This window comes from Apis cerana, linkage group LG4, assembly GCF_029169275.1.
Source record: "Apis cerana isolate GH-2021 linkage group LG4, AcerK_1.0, whole genome shotgun sequence".
Classification (NCBI taxonomy): domain Eukaryota; kingdom Metazoa; phylum Arthropoda; class Insecta; order Hymenoptera; family Apidae; genus Apis; species Apis cerana.
The window spans coordinates 8,757,909-8,778,552 of record NC_083855.1 but is presented as its reverse complement, the minus strand read 5'-3'; the positions used below and the strand labels follow the sequence as shown (position 1 = coordinate 8,778,552).

General features: G+C 33.5%; 3 protein-coding genes across 5 annotated transcripts; 1 reads left to right on the top strand and 2 right to left on the bottom strand.

The window, feature by feature from the left end:
* Positions 1-1,048: 1,048 nt before the first annotated feature.
* Positions 1,049-3,764, bottom strand: LOC107999032 (pyruvate kinase). Its single transcript, XM_017058664.3, has 8 exons — positions 3,640-3,764; positions 3,218-3,456; positions 2,834-3,011; positions 2,390-2,608; positions 2,142-2,317; positions 1,804-2,037; positions 1,501-1,723; positions 1,049-1,389 (listed from the first exon to the last, which is right to left on the bottom strand). Exons 1-8 carry the CDS (start codon positions 3,650-3,652, stop codon positions 1,175-1,177), a joined length of 1,497 nt encoding a protein of 498 aa, XP_016914153.3. The 5' UTR covers positions 3,653-3,764; the 3' UTR covers positions 1,049-1,174.
* Positions 3,765-4,234: 470 nt separating this feature from the next.
* Positions 4,235-10,091, top strand: LOC107999072 (sialin). Of its 2 annotated transcripts, none has more exons than XM_017058731.3 (9): positions 4,235-5,534; positions 6,875-7,080; positions 7,158-7,379; positions 7,508-7,592; positions 7,686-7,852; positions 8,126-8,275; positions 8,381-8,513; positions 8,624-8,877; positions 9,327-10,091. In XM_017058731.3, the coding sequence occupies exons 1-9, from the start codon at positions 5,468-5,470 to the stop codon at positions 9,618-9,620; spliced, it is 1,578 nt and encodes a 525-aa protein (XP_016914220.1). In that variant the 5' UTR covers positions 4,235-5,467; the 3' UTR covers positions 9,621-10,091. The 2 variants fall into 2 exon arrangements, with proteins under 2 accessions (XP_016914220.1, XP_028523131.1); XM_028667330.2 differs by lacking the exon at positions 4,235-5,534 and adding an exon at positions 6,033-6,231.
* Positions 10,092-11,108: 1,017 nt separating this feature from the next.
* LOC107999071 (probable LIM domain-containing serine/threonine-protein kinase DDB_G0286997) lies at positions 11,109-15,952 on the bottom strand. Of its 2 annotated transcripts, none has more exons than XM_062073973.1 (3): positions 15,872-15,952; positions 15,020-15,223; positions 11,109-14,415 (listed from the first exon to the last, which is right to left on the bottom strand). In XM_062073973.1, the coding sequence occupies exons 1-3, from the start codon at positions 15,887-15,889 to the stop codon at positions 12,457-12,459; spliced, it is 2,181 nt and encodes a 726-aa protein (XP_061929957.1). In that variant the 5' UTR covers positions 15,890-15,952; the 3' UTR covers positions 11,109-12,456. The 2 variants fall into 2 exon arrangements, with proteins under 2 accessions (XP_061929957.1, XP_016914218.2); XM_017058729.3 differs by having other exon boundaries at positions 11,109-14,280.
* Between the last annotated feature and the right edge of the window lie 4,692 nt (positions 15,953-20,644).

The window sequence follows — 20,644 nt, the reverse complement described above, 5'->3', positions numbered from 1 at the left end:
ATTCTCAGTAGGGATTCAATTACGTTTCAATCGTAGCCAATGAATGAATGATCTTAGAAAGGACTACTTGATTAGCCGTGGTTAGAGTCAGAAATGTGTGACATACTTGTAGTATAGTGAAATTTTTGCTTTTCTTAGTTTTTTTGCTCGATTCGAAATATTTTTCATGAAAAAGATTTTGTAAATTAAAATATATTCATTTAAAGTTTTATGTGAAATCACATTTAAATTATTATATATATTTCTTTTTATATAAAGACAAATAGCTGACAAAAAATCAATAATTGAGCATGATATGTGTATATAGAATACGAGAGCGTATAAAATTACATTCTGACATTAATGTTAATGTCCTCTTGAACATCTTGGCTGTTAATGTCTGAATAAACATATATACTCATAGTAATAGCTAACTTAATTGAACCACATAACGTAACAATAGACATTGATGATGGTGAAAAATAAATAAATTTAGAATATGTAAAAGGAACAAGGGATAGAAGAGAAAACGATAGGATAAATGTTTATTTTATCTTAATTTATACTTATTTTTAATATCATATATTAAAACATATGTCTATAAATAGTTACTAATAGTAGGCAATTAATGTCAGTTCTCAGGCTTAAGGAAATTATTCAATAATTGGAAATGAATATATATATGATATCAATCTTTTCAATCAATCTTTTTCATAAATTGTTAATTATCGTTATTTAATCATATTTTTAGTATTTTTATATAATATATTTATTTTTATATATGTATATTTTATACAAATGTTATATTATACCTTATCTCTCGATACGATTTCTATTAGTTCAATATTGGCTTTAGATATTTATACATCTGTTTCAAGAATTATAACTTATCCATGAATTTGTCGTGTAATTCTTATAATATTATAGATATATTATATGATTTTTATAAATAATTATCGAAGATTTTTACATATGTAAATAATTATTGAAAGTTATATGAACGAAAGTTAAAAATTTAAATCAATAATCAGATAAAATAAAATATAAAAGTTCGTTATAACAGAAATAATTAAAGTGATAATTACAGATATTTTATTACTTGTTTTAAAAGTGACAAAATTCAATTCCATTTTATTATCGTACAATGTTATTTGTTTTTGTGCAAAAAAAAAGAAAAAGAAATTATATTTATATTTCACCAGCAAGACTCAAAATCTGGGACTTGATCCTTTCTGCATCCAGATGATACGTAAACTATACGAACACAATTAGTAAATCCTGTACCTTGACGCCATCCACTAATAATCACGACTGCATCACCGACCTTAATGTACTTTTTTTTTCTAAGAGAATCGATACCAGTTTGTATTCGAGTTTGTATGTCTTTACTCCAATCTGACAAACTTTCCTCTAAATTATATTTAAACTACGTTAAAATTATTATAATTTTTATAAAATAGAGAAAAATATATTACTTTATAAATAAGAATTTTTTTTTTTTAGGAATAAATATATATTTACCTTTGTAATGAAGAGAATGGATACCGAAATAGAGCATTAACCATCTTGCGACTACTCCATATCGAGTAACTGCGAGAATGGGACATCTAGGACGATACATTGATAACAAAACAGCACTTCTTCCAGTTGTTGTAGTAACGATAATTGCTGCTGCATTCGATTTTAAGGATATGTTAACAGCACCAATTATCATCGAGTGTAAAGGGTCCATAGGTATTGGTACCTGGTTTTGAATAAAAAAAATGTGTTATCATATATTATGAAATGACGTAAGAAGATTCAATACTCGAAAAATTTTTCTACTTTGTAACTTAATTCATCGAAAATTTCTTTTTGCCATCGAGCACACTCAGCTTCTCTACATACGATGTCGATATCTTTTATCAATTGAGAAGTGTCATTCATGTTCAAAGAACCAGTTTTAAGAAGAATTGCGTCTATTCCATTCAAAACAGCATTTGCAATTAAATTCATATCGATATTTACTTTATTATTTTCGTCACATACTTCGAATGATAATATGATCGGTTTTCCCATCTGGAGAAAAAATTGGAAAAAAAGTAAATTTGTGAATGTTAGAAAGTTGTATCTTTTTATATATATATATAAATATTATAAATATTTTCTTATAATAAACTTACTTTTATACATTTTGAGATAATTATTTTTTCAACTAGAAACAGCTTTTTATCTCCTATTTCTACTTCAATACCTTTTCTGTCGAGGAGAATACCATCAGCTGCATTCAAAATTTCGTCCAAATTTTCCAAACCTTGTTGAGACGTGATTTTTGCTATAACGCAAATTCTAGTAATATCTTTAAATAAAATTGATCAATTTATTCATTGTGCATTAATTAGTTTAAATAATATACAGATTATACGCATACTCATTTCTTTGAAGCGACTTTTAATAGTGTACAATACTTTCTCGCTACGCACGTGATTCATTATAAGAAAATCACATTCTAAATGCGAAGCCCATTTCATGTGTGCAATATCCTTTTCCGAAATTTGTGGTAATGGAACTAAACTGTCCAATAATTGTATCAGCTTGCCATCTTTTACAATACCACCTTTGATAATCTTACAAGTTATAGCTTGCTCATCTGTATTGAAAAATTTTTTATTTTCATTAACAATTGAATCGAAAGCGAAAAAGAAATCATTTTGTCTATAATATTTTTCCAATTTCAAAAATCTTGAAAAGCTATTTTCATCTCTTGAAAGCATGAATATCAAATATTTTCTCGAGAAATACATCGTATTAAAAAATACATTACGTATATTTTTTTGCAATCGGTGTTTTATATCCAATATAAAAAAAAACTAACGGATGCAAGTAACTTGTAATAAAACGGCTCCTTTATCGATTAATATTCTATCTCCTACTTGACATATCCTAGGTAAATTAGGATAAGAAACCCAAAAACAGGTTGCACGTCCTGCACGTTTTGCAATATCCTGCGTTACCAATTTTACCATTTTACCCTCTTTTAAGTTGGCATAACCCTGTAAATATAAATATTCGATAGATACATATTTCATTTCGTAATTCCGGTAAAATTTTGATCAGCATATTACTTCATTACTATTTATTTAAAAATTACTTTTTATTAAAAAATATATAAAAGATGGTAAATTTATTTTAAAATTATAAGATAAACATTAATTAATAATTAAAACTAATATGAATTTAATTCTGATTAATATCGTACTAAGCTTGTTTTATCGCTGCGGAATGCACCAGCCCTTATTTCAGGACCCTGAAGATTTACTGCGACTCCTAAGGGGTAGATTTCGCTCGTGCACTCGTACATTGCATTTCCCGCTTTTCTGACAGATTGTACTGTGGCTGTATGCCACTTATCCGTTTCATACGCCATGTTCAAACGAACTATATTTGCACCAGCCATCATTATGCTAACGACAGCATCAGGATGAGAATTCCTTTTACCTAAATTAAATAATACACGTAATTTGCGTATACAGAATATTTATAAATCGGTAATATAATTATCTCGAGTATTGTAATAAGGATATAACTAATAATTTATGATTTTTGTTTTTTAAAATATTTCTAGTTTAATTATTTTTTCATCTTTCGTTATTGGAAAATTGAATACAATTATTTATTTACCCAATGTAACCATAATACGAGTAAGTCTTGCTAGCTTAGGACTGGAATTGATATTAAGGTTTATATTATGTTCGAGACGCGTGTTTTGATATGCTGCCTTTATTTGTTCGTCTGATATATATTGATCTTCGAAGTTTATCATCTACGTATTAAAGAATAAATCTGTACATATATACACACACATACATATATCAATTGTCAATGTTTTCTTAATTTAGAGGTTAAAAAGAAAAAATTTTTGATACAAAGATAACATAGTTTACATTCAATTTCGATTATATTAAATTAGAAATTTAATATAAGTTTTTATTAAATTAAACAACTATTATTTCTACTTATGTAAAAAATACCCATGGCATTTGACGACGTGATTTTTTCCACGTGTAGGTTCCTGGTGAAGGATTATTGCATATCATTATTGAATATTAGTAATTGAATATTAGTTATTAGAATAAGTGTCAAGGCCTAAATACATGTATTTGTAAAAATTGTAATTATAAATTATTTGTTCATTTTTATCGGTGATTTTTTTTATAGATTAAGGGGTTAAGTTATATGTTACGGATAGAAAAAAAATTTGAACACTGAATATTTTAAATATTTTTTTATTCAAGTAGATGAAACGTGCTTTAAAATTTAGCATAATAAAATTTTATCAATTAATATTTGAAAATATTTTATTGATAAATCGAAAAATATAATTTAATAAATATTTAAAATATTTAACAAATTTTTTTAATTTCTTATATGTAATAAAAATGATGGACAAAGTAGAAAATAGACTTATCATCTTATGATTTCATATCCATTTTTTGAATTACTAATCGTGCAAGAAATCAATTGATACACCACTGTGATCTTAGTAGAATCTTTGATTCATCGTTACTAACGGATGGAAAGCTATTGAATTATCAAGTGGCACGATATTATCTACGAACGATAAGTATCTCGTGTTGAGTTATTTTTAAGTGTTATTTTTTCTAATCTATACATTTTTCTTTGTACTTCAATCTCTTCTTTTTCAGAAGTACAGCATCAAGAAACGAAGAAGTATAAATACGTCTGTGCTTAACTGTACAGAAACGAACATAAAAAAGAATAGAATCAACAATTAAAAGAAGAAGATTCCACCAAAAAAAAAAAATAAATAAATAAATAACGAAAAAGAGAAAAAGAGAACTAATAATTAAAACTATAATTTCTGTATCCAAAAACTTAAATATATAGATAATATAAATAAATATCTGCTCATTTAATCTATTCTACATTTTCTTCTACAATATAATCAGTTAATAACATCATAATTAAACATTGTGTAATTACATTGTGTAATACATAAATCTACAATACTTTCTTCGCTCCTTCCAAATAAAGCGAAGATTTCAAAGCGTGTCTTTCGAGCAAGCACGTTATCGCAAAAAATAAAACAATTAAAGGTTTCACAGATTCGTTTAATATTTCACAGATTTTTGATAACGTTTGTTGGAATTCGATCGTTATCACGTATAAAATCCTTGGGTGCGATATCGTTTTGCGACAGCACGGACGTGAAAATATCACGGAGCAGGCATCAAACGGTGGTTCAAGGCTGACCTGGTATAGGTACTTATTGTATCAAGTCTCGTTAACGGGAGATGTTCATTCACTCGCGCTCACGGATGACAAGTGCGGTTCGTGGAACACGAGGCGGCCGTATTGACCCGTGTCACGGCGCGACACGGAGGTGTCAGTGAGAGTGCGTTTCTTTCTACGATAAAATGTGCATAAATCTGTGTAATTGTCGCGTAATGAAAACTCGAACTGTCGTGCATCGACACTTGTGATAAATATGGCAGCGCTCGTTCGTCTTAAACGTGGGAGCGTTCAGTTGAGACATGCGGCGCTTGAAATGAAAGGTAAAGAGGGAAAAATCTTTCTCGAGGAGATATTAATACGACAAGACACGATTATTTAGATCGGGTAGCAGAAGCTACAAAAAAGTTACACGATATATAATTATAGGATTGAAATAGTTATATTTAAACGTGGCGTTACACGTGATATTTGTAATTTAAAATGTATGTTGTTATTATAAGAGTATTTTTTTTAAACCGAGAACAAGTTTGTGATATATGTCAATGCTTAATAAAGTAATAAGATATAAATAAATATTGTATTAGACTCGTGGTGATTAAAACTTGGAGATTTATGATTGTATATACAGATTATTAATTGCGTATCTCAATTGTAATAATACATAATTTTCCTGTTTTGCTATTCGAGATGTACACGGAATTTTTTATTCCATCTTCACTTTATAAAGTGCATATACGAATGAAAAATGAACAAGGAAATTTCTTATCATCGGATATTTGTTATTTTTAAGAAACATTATTTGTACTACGTTTTAAGGAAACCAAAGTCGAGGTCGTTTGCATTGCACGGAATAGTAATGAGATAATAGGCATAGAATCGCACGATAAAAGAGGTATACACAGGTCGATTTTGCTCCTTTCGACTATCGTGAGATGGAAGAGTTCGTTAAAAGAGGTAGAGTGCAGTTGGTGAAACGTAGCAGTATTCAGATAAAGCAAGCCGCATACGAAGTTCGAGGTTCGTCCAATTAAACAGATAAATATGATAAATAAGATAAATATGATTTAAAGTAATAAATATTTTTTATCGATATCTTAATAAAAATAAACGCTTAATTACCATTAATTTATACTTATGCTATATCGAATGAAAAATTAATCCATTCTCATTTCGTATTTTTATTATAATTAACGTTGAATTTATGATATTTTTCCCTAAATAAAAAATATTGATATTATTTTACAAAAGAAAAACTTATGTCCTTCCAAATTTGTTATCGATAAATTGATATTATATAATGGATAATTAGAAAATATTTTCTTAACTCTGAATTAAAAACCGAAATTATGAAATCTATTGTTTAATCAATTTATCAAAAACAAACAGTTAGAGACCATGTATAATAGCGCTGATAATGTATGTATACAACGTGCATAACAGTTGCCTGCTGTCGTCTGATAATACGATAAAAAGAATTAAAATTATTTTTAAAATAGAATGTACTAATTTAAAAATATAACATCATCTAAAACTTCGTATAAATATTTAGAATAACTTATATAATAAAATATATTTTCGAATATTATAATTTTAACAATAATAATAATAATAATTTTTACGGTAAATTTTTATTAAATATCGTTGTTTAATAATTGATTAGCGGCTGTACGAGCGCGACACATCGTTGCTGCGCTTGTTGCAGTTGGATTTGCACTTTGTGGCGCGGTGGAGGTGAGCTCCTCGGTTGCATTACTTGCCAATCAAAAAGACAATCATGCCATCATTGACACATCGTGGCATTGTGAAATGCTGGTCAATATTAGTAGTCGTAATCGCACGGAAGACTTTGAAGTTATATTAATGGAGGTAAATCTATTAAGTATTTTTTAAATAATTTGCCGAGGAATACATTTTTTTTAAAAAAAAGGAATGATACTTTCCAGTTACCACCCGAAGAACGTGCAGAATCTATAATGAGAGAAGCGTTTTTGTGGGGACAAGTGGCAGGCCCGATTTTAGGAGGATGTTTAGTATGGGGAAGATCAGGCCCATCTATGGTGTTCTCACGTGCTGTTCTTAGCGCTTGCTTGGCATCTTTATTGGTACCAGCTGCATGGAGAGGCCCGTCTCATGTAGCGCTTCGTCTGTTTCAAGGATTATGTACAGTAAGAATTAAATGGAGAATATCATGGAGATTCTAATGTGCATGATATAATTTTACAAGAAAAAATAAAGATAAAAAGTTATGGATAATAGAGAAATCGTTAATCATTTGATGATTTCTCACTTGCAGGGTGCAACTATGCCTGCTGCTCACATGCTCGCTATGACTTGGTTTAAGAGCACTCATAGGAGTTGGTACTTCAGTTGTTACGCTGGTAAATTTTTATTAATTTTAATATCGAGGTCTAGATATATATATATATATAATTATATATCTCGACATTAATAAATATTACGTTTATTAACAGCTGTCAGTGTTGGATACTGTCTCACAGGATGGATAGGAACAGCCGTCGTCCGAAGTTTTGGACGAGATTCGCTTTGTTATGGTCTCGTTTGCATTGCACTATGTTGGTACTTCTCTTTTGGTCGATTCGTCAAAGACACACCAAAGTCCTACCAGCACGACACAAATGTAAGATCAAATTTTCCCTTTATCTACTTTAAATGAACGATTTCTCTTTATGGTTATCCTTCTTTTGGCAATATTTAATTCAGATTGTTATTACGAATCATAAAGAGAGACCAATGTTCTACGAATATTACACTAATAATCCATGTTTTCAAAAGATCAATGAAGCGTTATATAAAATGAATTATTTCCGTGCTAAGTGTCGAGAAAATTACTAAATAACGAAAAGAAAATTACGTTAAAAAGAAAAGAAACATTGGAATATGAAATTAATAGGCAGCTGTGATTCCATGGGGGAAATTACTGCGATCTGTTCCTGTTTGGGCATCCGCAGTGGCAACGATGGGAAATCAATGGGGCGATGCAACTCTCGCTCTTGGTATGACGAAATATCTGAAGCTCATTTATGGATTCTCAACGGCCAATGTGAATATTTTTCAACGATATATATATATATATAAACAAATTAAAACACATTCGATCCTTCATTTTATCCTGCAAAATGAATATTTATCTTTCGATGATTTCAAGGATTCTGTGTTGACGACGTTACCTCACATTGGACATTTCATGGCTGCTTTAACATGTGGTCTTCTCGTGGATCACGTTCGTGAATCGAAAATAGTTTCTACGACCACGGCAAGAAAATTGGTCGTTTATACTGGTATTTTATTACAATCAATTAATTAATTATTATGAACAGCTAGCTATTTCTTAATTTCACCGAATTAGATTTTTATCAGAAATTAAATTAATTCGTTCTGTTTTTCGCAGCTCATTTTATACCAGCTGCCCTGCTTTTCGTCGCTGGTTACGCTGGTTGCCAGGCATTAGGGGCAGCCTGGTTAGGGATAGCCGCCCTTCTCGTATCCGGCACTGCACCAGCAGGAGCTTTGGCGGCCATAGCTGACCTGGCTCCTGTAGAATCTCCAGCCTGTGCAGCGGCTGCGTGTGCTTTGTGCTCGACTTTAGGCGCGGCAGGTCTATTGGCCGCTAATTATTTTGTCACTCAAGCTCTTCATGGCTCTGTAAGTTAAATTTGATGGTAAAAAATTTTGTCAATTCATATACACATATATTTATTATATTAGACAGACGTATTCCAATCTCCGTTTTAACGTCCGGCTTCCTCTCGCAAGTAAAAATCTCTCTGTGGTAAAAATACCACAGGAAACATTAAACCTTTCACGCTTGTTTATGTTAACGAAACCGCAATAATAATTTTAACGATCTTCCGATCTTTCCAATTCTAACTTCCTTACAGCCCATTAACTGTCGGTTACCAAGTGTAAGTATTCAAACTATCCTTCAATTAAAATCCTACTATACTTCTTTTTTTTCTTCTTTTCCCCCTTTTTTCTGAGAAATCATTTAAGTAAAATCACTTAATAATTTAACCGCATATTCGTTGGAATATTTTACATTTTTCCATCGATCTTCATTACGGTAAAGAAAAACAATTTGTTTTTTATTTTAGATAGCCGGCTCGTGGCGACTGGTATTCGGCGTCGCCTCCGTCGTTCTGTTAACGACTGCCGCGGTTTTCTTGGCGCTTGGAAAAGGCACGCCGCAACCGTGGATACCTTCCGTGGCACGGCCACGGAGTCACGATGCAATTTACGAGCAAGACGCGTTGGAGCTCGATTACGAGGACGTGGCCGTGCAAACGGAACCTTTCAATCCTTATCCGCTCGAGGAGGACGCCGAAAGCGCGAGAAACGTGCCTCGTTCCGCCTCGGTCCACTCGGAAGTTTCGCAGGCGTCCACCTAGATTCACGGTCATACGTGAGAATTTCGATATTCAGTTCAGTATTTTTTTTTTCTTTTTGTATCTAAGGATTACGTTTCATATTTCGTTAATATTTGTACAAAATATCGAGGAATTATTTTAAAGCGACTGCGGATGTTTATGCAAATTGTTTAATTATTCGTGCACGTTACACATTCACGTCTGTTCATTCACTTTTTGTGGTTGGAGTGAAACGGTTGTGTGACACTAGTCATAAATTCAGAAGCGAAACCGATCTACTTTATCGAAAAATTTTTCCCAATTTTAGCGCTTAAGTTTTACGAAATTGGATGGTCGATCTTTATCTTTCTTAAATGTTCTCAAGATATTCGAATATTAAAGGAATGGATTGAAATAAATTAGAAATTTGATCGATTTCGCGTTATTATCTTATTAATTATTCACTTTTATGTTAGCGCAATAAATACGCTTGCGTAAAACGTCAAAAGTAAAGCGTTGTATAGAATATAGCTCTCTCTCCTGATATTTTACTACACGATTGTTACCTGAACATATCGAGATCGTATCTTATCCCTGCGAATTCCCCTTTCTTTCTCTTTGTCTCCGTATTTCTTTGCCGATCGTGAAGCTATCGTGCACAGATACATACGTACGACAAGACAATGAATCCATCTTAAGTGTGTATATCTTTTACAACTTTCCATTACAAACGACGAGGAAAGTGGATGAAAAGAACTTGTTGCTCCAATTATATGGATGGAAACGACCTCCAACTGTTCTTGTTTACCTAGGTGGTCCATATTAAAAAATACTCTCGTTATTGGCACTGTTCACAGGATACCGGAAGTTACACAGTTGCAAACTGTGGAACACCGTCCAGTTGGCGAATATCTCCTCGTTTCTTAACGACAACCTTTCACGCGTGCATCCGGCCCCAGCAGAAAAACCGAAAGGTTGCCTGCCATGAAAAAAATTCTTTCCTCCATTACCGTTAAACTATCCGTTTCCGTTCTATTTCTCGATAAATGCCCAGTTATTGTAATCGATATCAATTTCACGATATTTGTCGAATGTTCTTCAACGAAGTGAAATTTTTTCCAACTCATGCACGGTTTAATTTATCGACGACGTCACGAAGAAAGATTAATAATAGTTCTCGATATCAAATATTGGTATCATTCGTATTTAAATTTTTGAATCTGTTTTAAAACTGTTTCGATTGGATATTCTTTTGCAAAAACCAAAATATTCTTGATGTGATGTATTTCTATGGAGATTTGGCAAGAGGTGAAAAAAGAGTACGTGGAAACTAACGTGCAAAATCTCATGATCTACGTCCCTGTCATGTAGCCATCGTGCGGGCAACGCGACCGTCTAACAAATACGAGTTCTCGTATCCAGCAGCAAAGTGTCGCAACCCGCGATGCTAATTACCAACAGGTAGGCATGTTATTATTCTTTCTGGTACGCCGGCTCTCAGAGACTTATGAAATGAATTTTCACACCATATAGTTTATATCTACCATCTATCTCGTTTCTTTATTTCGATATAAGTATATTACATTTATATTTTGTATAAAATTATATTTACAATATGGAACGAAGGCCGAAGGACGTTAATTTGGATACGTTCAGTATTCAGTTGAAGTAAATTCACATCGAGTTATTAAATTATCGGTAAATTTAAAATTTAAAATTGCAATGCAGCAAGAATCATGGACAAAAATAAGAATGACTGAATCAAACTAATAAAAAAAAAGAAGACTGAAATATTCAAAATCTAAATTTAATGAACAATATACTTCGCATTGACAATGATTGAACATATCCAATTATACCTTGAGCTAAATTAAAATACTTTCCGCTCGTCTCTTTGGAAACTTCTACGCTACGTGACACACAGAGTGAAAATACAGTAAATACTCAGTATGCAAGATCAACGTAATTGTACTAGATTGACCATATACACCGCCATTTCGTCGACTTAAATGTAACGACGATTCGACTCGAAAGCAAGAACGAGTCGAGATAGTTGCGAGATAGTTGAAAGTTGCCGCGCGGAAAATCGTATGGACGAATACACGTGGGACGTTTTCCCTTTCATAGAAGTCGATTCGTTTCGCTGACGATACCGGTCCGTGTTGTTCCGTGAAAACTGTGTCGCCACGATCCTCTTATCGACGCCGCTTTTCCTTCATTCTCACGCTCTTCTCTCGGCTTCTCTTCTCATTATGGAAACGATCATCTCTGTGTCCAGCTACTGCAATTAAGATTGTCGACGACTCATACGTTATTATTGGACGAGAAAATTAATTGTCGAAGAAGATAAGTAACCTTGTAATTCTTTTGTCAAACGATTGGAACGAGTATCAAGTATAATCTCAAGGGAAACGTAAAAAAAAAAAGAAAAAATGGGACGTCGAGTGTGAGAACGGTTCAAGCATCGTGAAATTTTTTTTTCATAAAATTCTTTGTCTTTATAATTTAATAATAGAAAAATAAATAATGTATTTCGAAACATTTCGTCTAAATTGTACAAACGTAAAAGAATTTTTTCGCTTACAAATTTACGTTTACTTTATACAGCATTCTTTAATGTTTCCAATCTGTCAATTTATCGTTTAAACTGTGATAATTTTTAAACTGTGACATTTCCTAAAAACCATATATATTCTACAGGAAACATTAACTTTTCTACGTAATTCTATAATTACATCTTCCTATTTAATTCGTGAAATCACTCGTACGTGTAACCTCGTATTCTACAAACGAAATACTATTCGTTATAAAAAATAAATGAACTAAATTCCGACATTAACTTAAACATTCTTTGATTTCATAACCACCGAGGAATTATTCACATCTTCTTCTTCATCGTCTCCTTCCCGTCCTCCTCCTCGTCGGTAATAATCTGCACGCTCCTAACCGGTCCAGTCTTCCTGTACCTCGAAGCAGGCGTCGTTGTGGTCATAACCGGTGACGTGAGCACGGGAGGCGGCCGTTCAGCATTAATCGCCAGTTGCAGCATCCTCAACAACAACGCTTCTCGGATAGGTGCGGGCAATATTTCATCCCCCTCGTCACCGACCTCTTGCGCGTAAAACTTCTGCCTGTACACCCTCTTCGAGTACCTTCCGTCGTTGTAATCCTCGTACTGTTGTGGCTGATAAACAGGGCTCAAGGGCCTGGCGTAGACGGGACGCCTGATCGGGACACGATCGCCGTACTGAAGCGGAACTTGTTGATCGTAGCCCGGTATTTCTGATCGTGGCGCAACTGTCTGATAGCCTGGCTGATAAGAGGGATACGGTTGCTGATCGTACAGGGCGTCCTCCAGGTAAGTTTTCGGATAGGAGAGAGCCTGGACGCCGTACTGGCTGACCAACAATCTCCTCAACAGTAATTGGAAGTCACGTCTGCTCAGAGGCGGGTTGATCGGATTTGGTGGTTCCGGGGGCAAGGTGAGCGTGCTGCTCCTGTAAGGATACTCCGAGGTCGTTTGATACTCCCTTTCGTCCATTGGAGTGACAGGTGGTGAGACGGGTCTCAACACGGGCCTGGCCCTCGGCTCTTGGAAGATGACGGGTCGCGGGAAAGGCCTTGGACGCATGTAGCCCGGCGCCATGGCGACTCTGGGGTCTTCTTCTTGCTCAGGCAGAGGATTCTCAGTTAGATAGTGAATATTTGCGTCCGTTGTCGTGGAGTAAAGCGGTTGCTGGCTGGGGAGGGGACGCAGCAAGATCCTATTGATGGAGAGCGGCCTGTAAGCGGGATCCTCTTCGATGTTCGGTTGAGCGGGGATCAAGATTCTTCCGCCCGGCACCTCGCGCAAGAACTGGTCCGGCTGTTGTCTAACGAAGATGGGTTCCGTGCTTTGGCGTAGATATTCTCGATTTTCCGCAGCCACACGTGGGGGGGCACGGATCAAAACAGGTTGAGGCTGCGAGACACGCTCCTCCTGAGGTATTTTCGCTTCCGCTTCGAAAGATCTGGAATTTACGTTTTCGAACGATCTCGGCGGAGCGAGGTTCTCCCGATTCACGTACACTTTCGGCTTTTCGACCCGGCCGGCTGGTGAGACACGTTGCAGAACCCTTGGTGGAGTGGTCGTGGTGAACAGGGGCCGAGTCGTGGACAAGGAACCACCGTAAACGTCCGAATGATCGTCGTTACTACCCTCCACGATTGGGTTAGGTTTCGTGGTGTCTTCGTGGAGCTGTCTCCTTAAATTATTCCCACTCGTCACTTTGGTCTCGTCCTCTTTCTCCATGAAATCCTCGGAGATGGGACGCAAAGTTTGATCGACCGGCCGTTTGGCAAAAATGATTTTTCTGTACGTGGATGTTTTATCATCCGTGGTTGGTCGATTTATCTGGGAATCTTCGTCCTCTACTTCGCTTTCTTCTTCGATTATCAGTGGCCTCTGTTGGCCGTTTATAACGAAACGTGGTCTACTCTTTCCCGTTCCTTTCAGATAATGACTGAATATCGTCTTCGGTGGTTCCATGGTGGTTGTAGTTGTGCTCGTGGTAGTGGTCGTCGTCTTTCTGTTTCGCGGTATGGATTGTACCACCGACGATTTTGTGGATGCTTCTGTCGAAGAAGGGTAGACGATGTTCGGTTTCTTGGTCGTGGTGGTACGATTTAGACGTGGAATGCTTTGTACGACGGACACGTGCTCCTGTAATGGCGACACCGTGGTTGCTTTAAATCCTGTTCCATTAGAGGAAGAGTACGATACCCTCTTAATTTCACCATCCGCGTCGACGAAACCGAACGTACCCTTGATGTTGCCTAAAACGTCACGGCTCTCGACCTGACAATAATTTCTTCCGTTCAGCAAATTTCTCGTTGATTGAAAAATTTTCAAAATATTTCGTTGAATTGAAATCGAATAGAAAATATTTTTGCTTACTACGTGGACACGTTACGTGTGCAAGTTTTCACTAGTAATAAATAAAATATCGTTAAATATTTATATTAAATGGATATTAATAAATTATTTGATTTTAAAAGAACATCGTATAAACGTAAGATTTATTATTTAAGATTTACTACTCGAAATTGATAATTTACGCCAAGCACTTTCATGTTTTCCATTGCATAAATTTAACCTACTTTATTCACTCTATTAGCGATGTTTCAAGAGAGAACTCTGCGCAATTAAGTTGTTCAAATTATTCAAAGAAGCTGTTTCCTTTATTTCAACAACAATTAGAAAATATAAACGATGTCGATATTTAACAATTTAACAATTTAATTGCACAATTTGCTTGTTCAAACAGTACTTCTTTCCGCTAGAAGATTACTCGAATTATGAAACGCGTCACGTTACAACGATAAATCTCTCGAGTATTAAGAAACGTAGAACGCCCATTACATACCTTTCGCATTAAACGGTGCAAGCTATTTAATCTTACCTTGAAAGATCCATCTCCAGCCTCGTAGCCGTACGTGTAAGAGCCGTCTTCATTCACTTTCCTGATCTGTTTCAGGATCGCCACCTGTTGATCGTGGTGTGTCTCGGATGTTTGCTGATCCGTGACGTTTGAACAACCCGCGGTAACCAGACAGAATATTGCCATCAGCCATGGCGTCATCTCGACGATGGCAGATGTTGATCTCTGTAAACAGAGAGTTAAATACAATTGGCGCGTCTTATGTTTAATTCAATAATCTTTACCGCTTGGATTAGTTAATGATAAAAAAACTAATGTCGCATCGATCAACATTGGCGCTTATAAATTACGAAAGAATATATATTACGAAATTCATATAGATTTCTTAATCGTGACACTTGCATTTATTATACTATATATGAAAACGATTTAAAAAAAAAAAGAAAAAATGATCGTTTCGATCGATGATAACTTGGCAAAAAAATACTTGTTCGCGATAGAGAAATATTTTAAAGAAGAAAAGAAAAGGAAAAGAAAGATGGAAAAATATTGACGAATCAAAAAATCACTCTAGGACACTTTTCACTTAAACCGGTTAAACTGATTTTATTAGAGACGTCGAAGCACCGCACAGCAAAGAACTAGCGAGAACTGTGCACTGAAAAGTGAAAACGATGCACTGCTATATTCACAATCACCGAGAATACACAATGGATATATCGGATATATCCCGCGAGATATATCGTAATTAAATTTCTCTGGGTTAAATTAGCCTTTGTAGTTGTTCGATATTAATCAATTGATAGATTGTGTGATGAACACGTTGCCACACTGATCGGTGAGCCGTAAGTAGTTCGAACGGTAAGTAAATACCTTGTAACTGGAAACCATGTTACCGCAGATGCGGTGAACGTTCTTAATATCGCGTGGGGTGCCCACTGCCGTTATATATAGAGTGACACAGCGTACAACCACCACCCTTTCCACCTCAACGTGCTCTCCAGCGACGCGCTCAACCTTGATGACCCCTAAACGTTGGTTACGAGAAGTTGTAATATCGAATAATAAGCGCTAATCAAACGTTCTTGCCTCCGGAATTGAAAATTGCGCAATTTTCATTCACTTTTCGTATTTGCCTTTTATTTCGATATATCGATCAATTTGGATCAATGGATCGGAATATTTAATAATAATAATACATTTTGAACGAAATAATACTTTTTCGAAGTATCTTTTAAATATTTTATATTTTACATAAAATTTATTTATGAACAGCATATAATTCTTATACAACATAGTTCCATTTCGTTTATCGTTTCCCTCCTCGTACCAACAAATCTAAAGTAACGTATAATAAACGTTTTTCTAACGAGTAATAAATATTTCAGATCATTGTTCATCGTATCTATTCCTTATATTTTTTGAACATCGTTCACGAAGCCTGCAATCTAACGATACAACTCGAAATTCCAATGGTTTTTCCAATGCATCTGCTTACAATTATTAATTATTCTTAAGAATAATTGAAACATTCCATTTCTCGTGCAAAACGAGCAAAAAAGAAACGGAACAAAAAAAAAACTCGCGTGGATCACGATGAAAGTACGCGTAATGCGGTGACAAGAAAGAGCGGAAGTTTCTTTACAAATGGTGGGCGCAAAGACAAAGAGGAAACAGCGACGACAGAATAGAAGAAGTTTTGGACTCGAGGGGACACGAGTGAAAGCCACGTGGGAGTACGCGGCCAGACAAGAACAGTAGTAGTCTGTAAAATCTGTAACAATAGTTCCCATAGTGTGCAACATCTCGTATTGTGGTATTCGAGTTCTATTCTAGACACTCCCACAGGACAATTATTACATCATGCAATTTCCTCCAAGTTTCGTACAGAGATTCATTTTTTTTGATGCCACCTTGATATGCCTCTGTCGTGGACCGTGGATCGGTTTTATATCTCTCCTTTAGATCCCTTGTTGTTCAATCTCTCGCGGATTGTCGTTGCACTCCCTCTCCCTCAGTCAGTTAGTAATTTCGAGTCATTGTTATTGGGAATTTTAAGACAGTCGCGTTGCTTAACCTCGCATTTGCGATTCTGATACGCGAGTACGCGTTCACCGGGCGTTTATTTTAAAAAAAAAATTAATTGTCTGTCATCTTTTTTGATCCTCGAGATTTCTACTTTTATATACGGGAATACGTATTCATCTTCGTTTAATTAAGAATAGAGGAAATGACGCTTCAATTTCACTTTTCATCTTCCCTTTATGGAGAGATTTTATCTTGCGATAGTTATGAAATCTTTGATCTTTCTTTTTGTTTATTAGAGATATAACTATTTTTGATACGATCCTACGAAGAGATATTGCATTTAATTTTCTTAAATTTTCTGTATTTGATTGACTGTCAAAAGATTCTGGAATTCATGACAAACGAAATTGAATCATTAACGTTGTTTGAGTTTTTCATTTCTGATATCCGTTTTTTTCATTATTTGGAACTCGAAAACAAAATTATTTTTGTTTCAAAGTTTTAGATAAGAATTATTACGAAATGAAACTGATCGTGATAATTATACTTTGCGAATATAGTTTAAACGTCAAAAGGAATCTAAGGGATATACATATACTTCAGGACATGCAATCTAACTTTCCGGAAGAAGTTAGCGAATACAGTGTTAATTGTAAGGCAACCACAGACCGTGCATTACTGTGAGTACGTTTTATGGACACGCCTACATTATTACCTGTGAAACAACTAACATTCTTGCTCTGAGAACTGAATAATGATATTTTGTTATTTTAAGTGTTCCATAATATCAAAAATACACTTTAAATTTCATAGATTATTTTGAATTATTCGCATTATTTATTTCTAAGACATGTTTTAACATCTATTTTGCATTAATTTTTTCATTTTATAGAAAAACAAACTATAAATATCCATAGTTTATAAATATAGATGACAACACTGTTATTACACTGTCCAGTAATTCTCATCCTAGATACATATTTGATTATGTATCATAGAATATCGATCATGATGACTCATTAATGACAATATCTTGAACAAGTATATTACAGTTTCTTTCGTAAAAGTTCTTTCGTAAAAAAAAGAATTATATTAATATTATTAATTGATACGTGAAACAATTTTATATATATAACAAAGAGATATTACAATATATATTGCTTTTTTTAAAAGAATCTATTTGTAATATTTAATTCTTTGTTTCAAATTTTTCAGAAATGCTTCAAAATGCTTTGTATATATTTTTAAATATACGAAAATACGCGCCTTATTCGATATATCTCGATACATGGCGCGTTCGATATATCTTTCGATGATTGCGCGCGCATCGCTTCAGTATTAACGTTCGAATTTGCCACAATGTCAGTGTCCCTTAAATTTCGTGAAAATAATTCAGTGTTTTCGACAAGTGAAAGTGTGTGAAATCAAACTTTGATATTAATCATAATTAAGTGTAAGTAAATTTTTTTGTACATATATAATTTTGTCGATTTTGTACGGTTTTGATATTTTTTAACTCAATTTGATAATCTTAGGTTAGATTAGCATTTTTGGTACAAATATGATTAAAATAATCAAGATTAATTTAATTATTTGATTAATTAATTAAAACATAATCACTTCTAAATAGTTTAAGCGAAGAAAAATTAAAACAATATATATCTTTGTTGACAGGTTAATAAGCTTTGTCGTCCTTCGTCGTAATTCTTCGTGCATTTTTTCGACAATCGATACGAACAGCAATATACGTCACTGCAATGGTGAGTGAATACAATTTTCTAAAAGTAAACATAGTTAATAAATGTAACAATAAATTTAAGATAAATATTTATTTTAAATAATGAATTTTTGATTAACTATGCTTACTTATTATTATAATATTATTTTTATGAATTTTAAAATATACATTCAATTGCAATTAAAATTACTCTTTTATAAATTATGTTAAATATAATTTATTGTCGAATATATTTTGTATCAAAACTATGAGAGAAATTGATCGTTTCATTAATCTTCCATCGGTAAGATAGTGTTCTATAAAGTTGCTATGCAACTTTCGCTAAACTCCGATAGTTGTAAAATCATAAATATATTATGACATGCTATAATATATTTATATCTACTATAATTAAATTAAAAATTTTATACTAACAATAATATATATTTATCATAAAAATTTATATCAAAATTTAAATATTTTATTTATATCAAATAATTTATTCTTATATTCTTCGTTTATAAAATAAAAATTCATTTCAAAATAGATTAGATCATTAAGCGAAGAATAGAATGTTAAATTTATAATTGAATTTGTCCATAATAAATATAGAATAGAAGAATAAATTTTAACTTTAATTAAATAAATCTTTTAAAATACCATTGAATTCAATATATTAAATAATTTAACAATGACTTGAAAGAAACATTTATCATTTAATGTATGTCGAAATTTGACTTCATATCGTATAAATCATTCGGTTCGCGCGCTTTCACAATTGTATTTCAAAGTGAAGTTTAAAAAAAGAATATTGGCACTACTTGCTGTATATAAACTTGACGCGATTTGATTTAATACTTTAACCAGATCCTTTCGTTTTCAATCACTTTCACCAATGTAGTTAACTTTTACCGCAAAAGTGAATTTATTTACAAAGAACTATATATTCCCTTCCGCACTGTTTCCTGATTATTGTTTGATTCTTTTCATTTGTTTTCGTTATCATTATTCGTGTATATACTGAGATAAAAAAATATTTATATATATATCCGTATATTAAGAATTCTTAAACGTTAATCCAAAATTGAATATTTCTTTGCCAACATTAATAATCTATATAATTAATGTAATTTTACATAAAAAAAAAATAGATTTTTTATCTCTACCTTTCTCAAAACAATAAAAATTATTTTCTATCGAATATATTAATATTCCTTTTAGAAATTGAATTAAATTTGTTCATCTCAAAAATCCATCTATGATCTCCAAAGATCAGATCTATTTCTTTTAAGAGGGCTGAATTAAATTCTCCATCGTTCGTTTCAAAGATCAATCGATTATCTTCAAAGATTAGATCTGTTTCGTGACATTTGTATTAGAATAAATTTACGATACCCTATTCTTCGAGTAACCCAATTTAATCATCGAATCTCGATAGTTATTGCATCATTCTATTGCACCTCCCAAGATTTCAATCGAACTCGATTCTCCTTTCGAACTCGTTGCTGCCCTTAATCGGACGAGGAGGTTGCACACGTGCTATTTATGATGGGATCGTAGCGAGAACGTAGAAACTTGGACAGTACACATCTCTGGTGATGTAATGATGCTTACATGCAATTGCACGCGTCGACTTCCTTATTTTTCTAATTTCTTTTTTACGGAAGCGGTTTCCGCGTGCGTTTAACCACTGTGAAACACGAATAGAAAATAGACCGCTGTCTCGTGGCGGACTCGTTAACGTTTGCTGCAATTACGCACGCCTGTGCGTACAAATGTTAAATATATACACGAGTAACTTCATTTCTTGTTCCTTGGCGACGTAATGATCTAATTTCGCGCGTTCAATCGAAGACACGTAATGTCTTATCTAAGAAAAATTCAATCAATAAATAGAAATA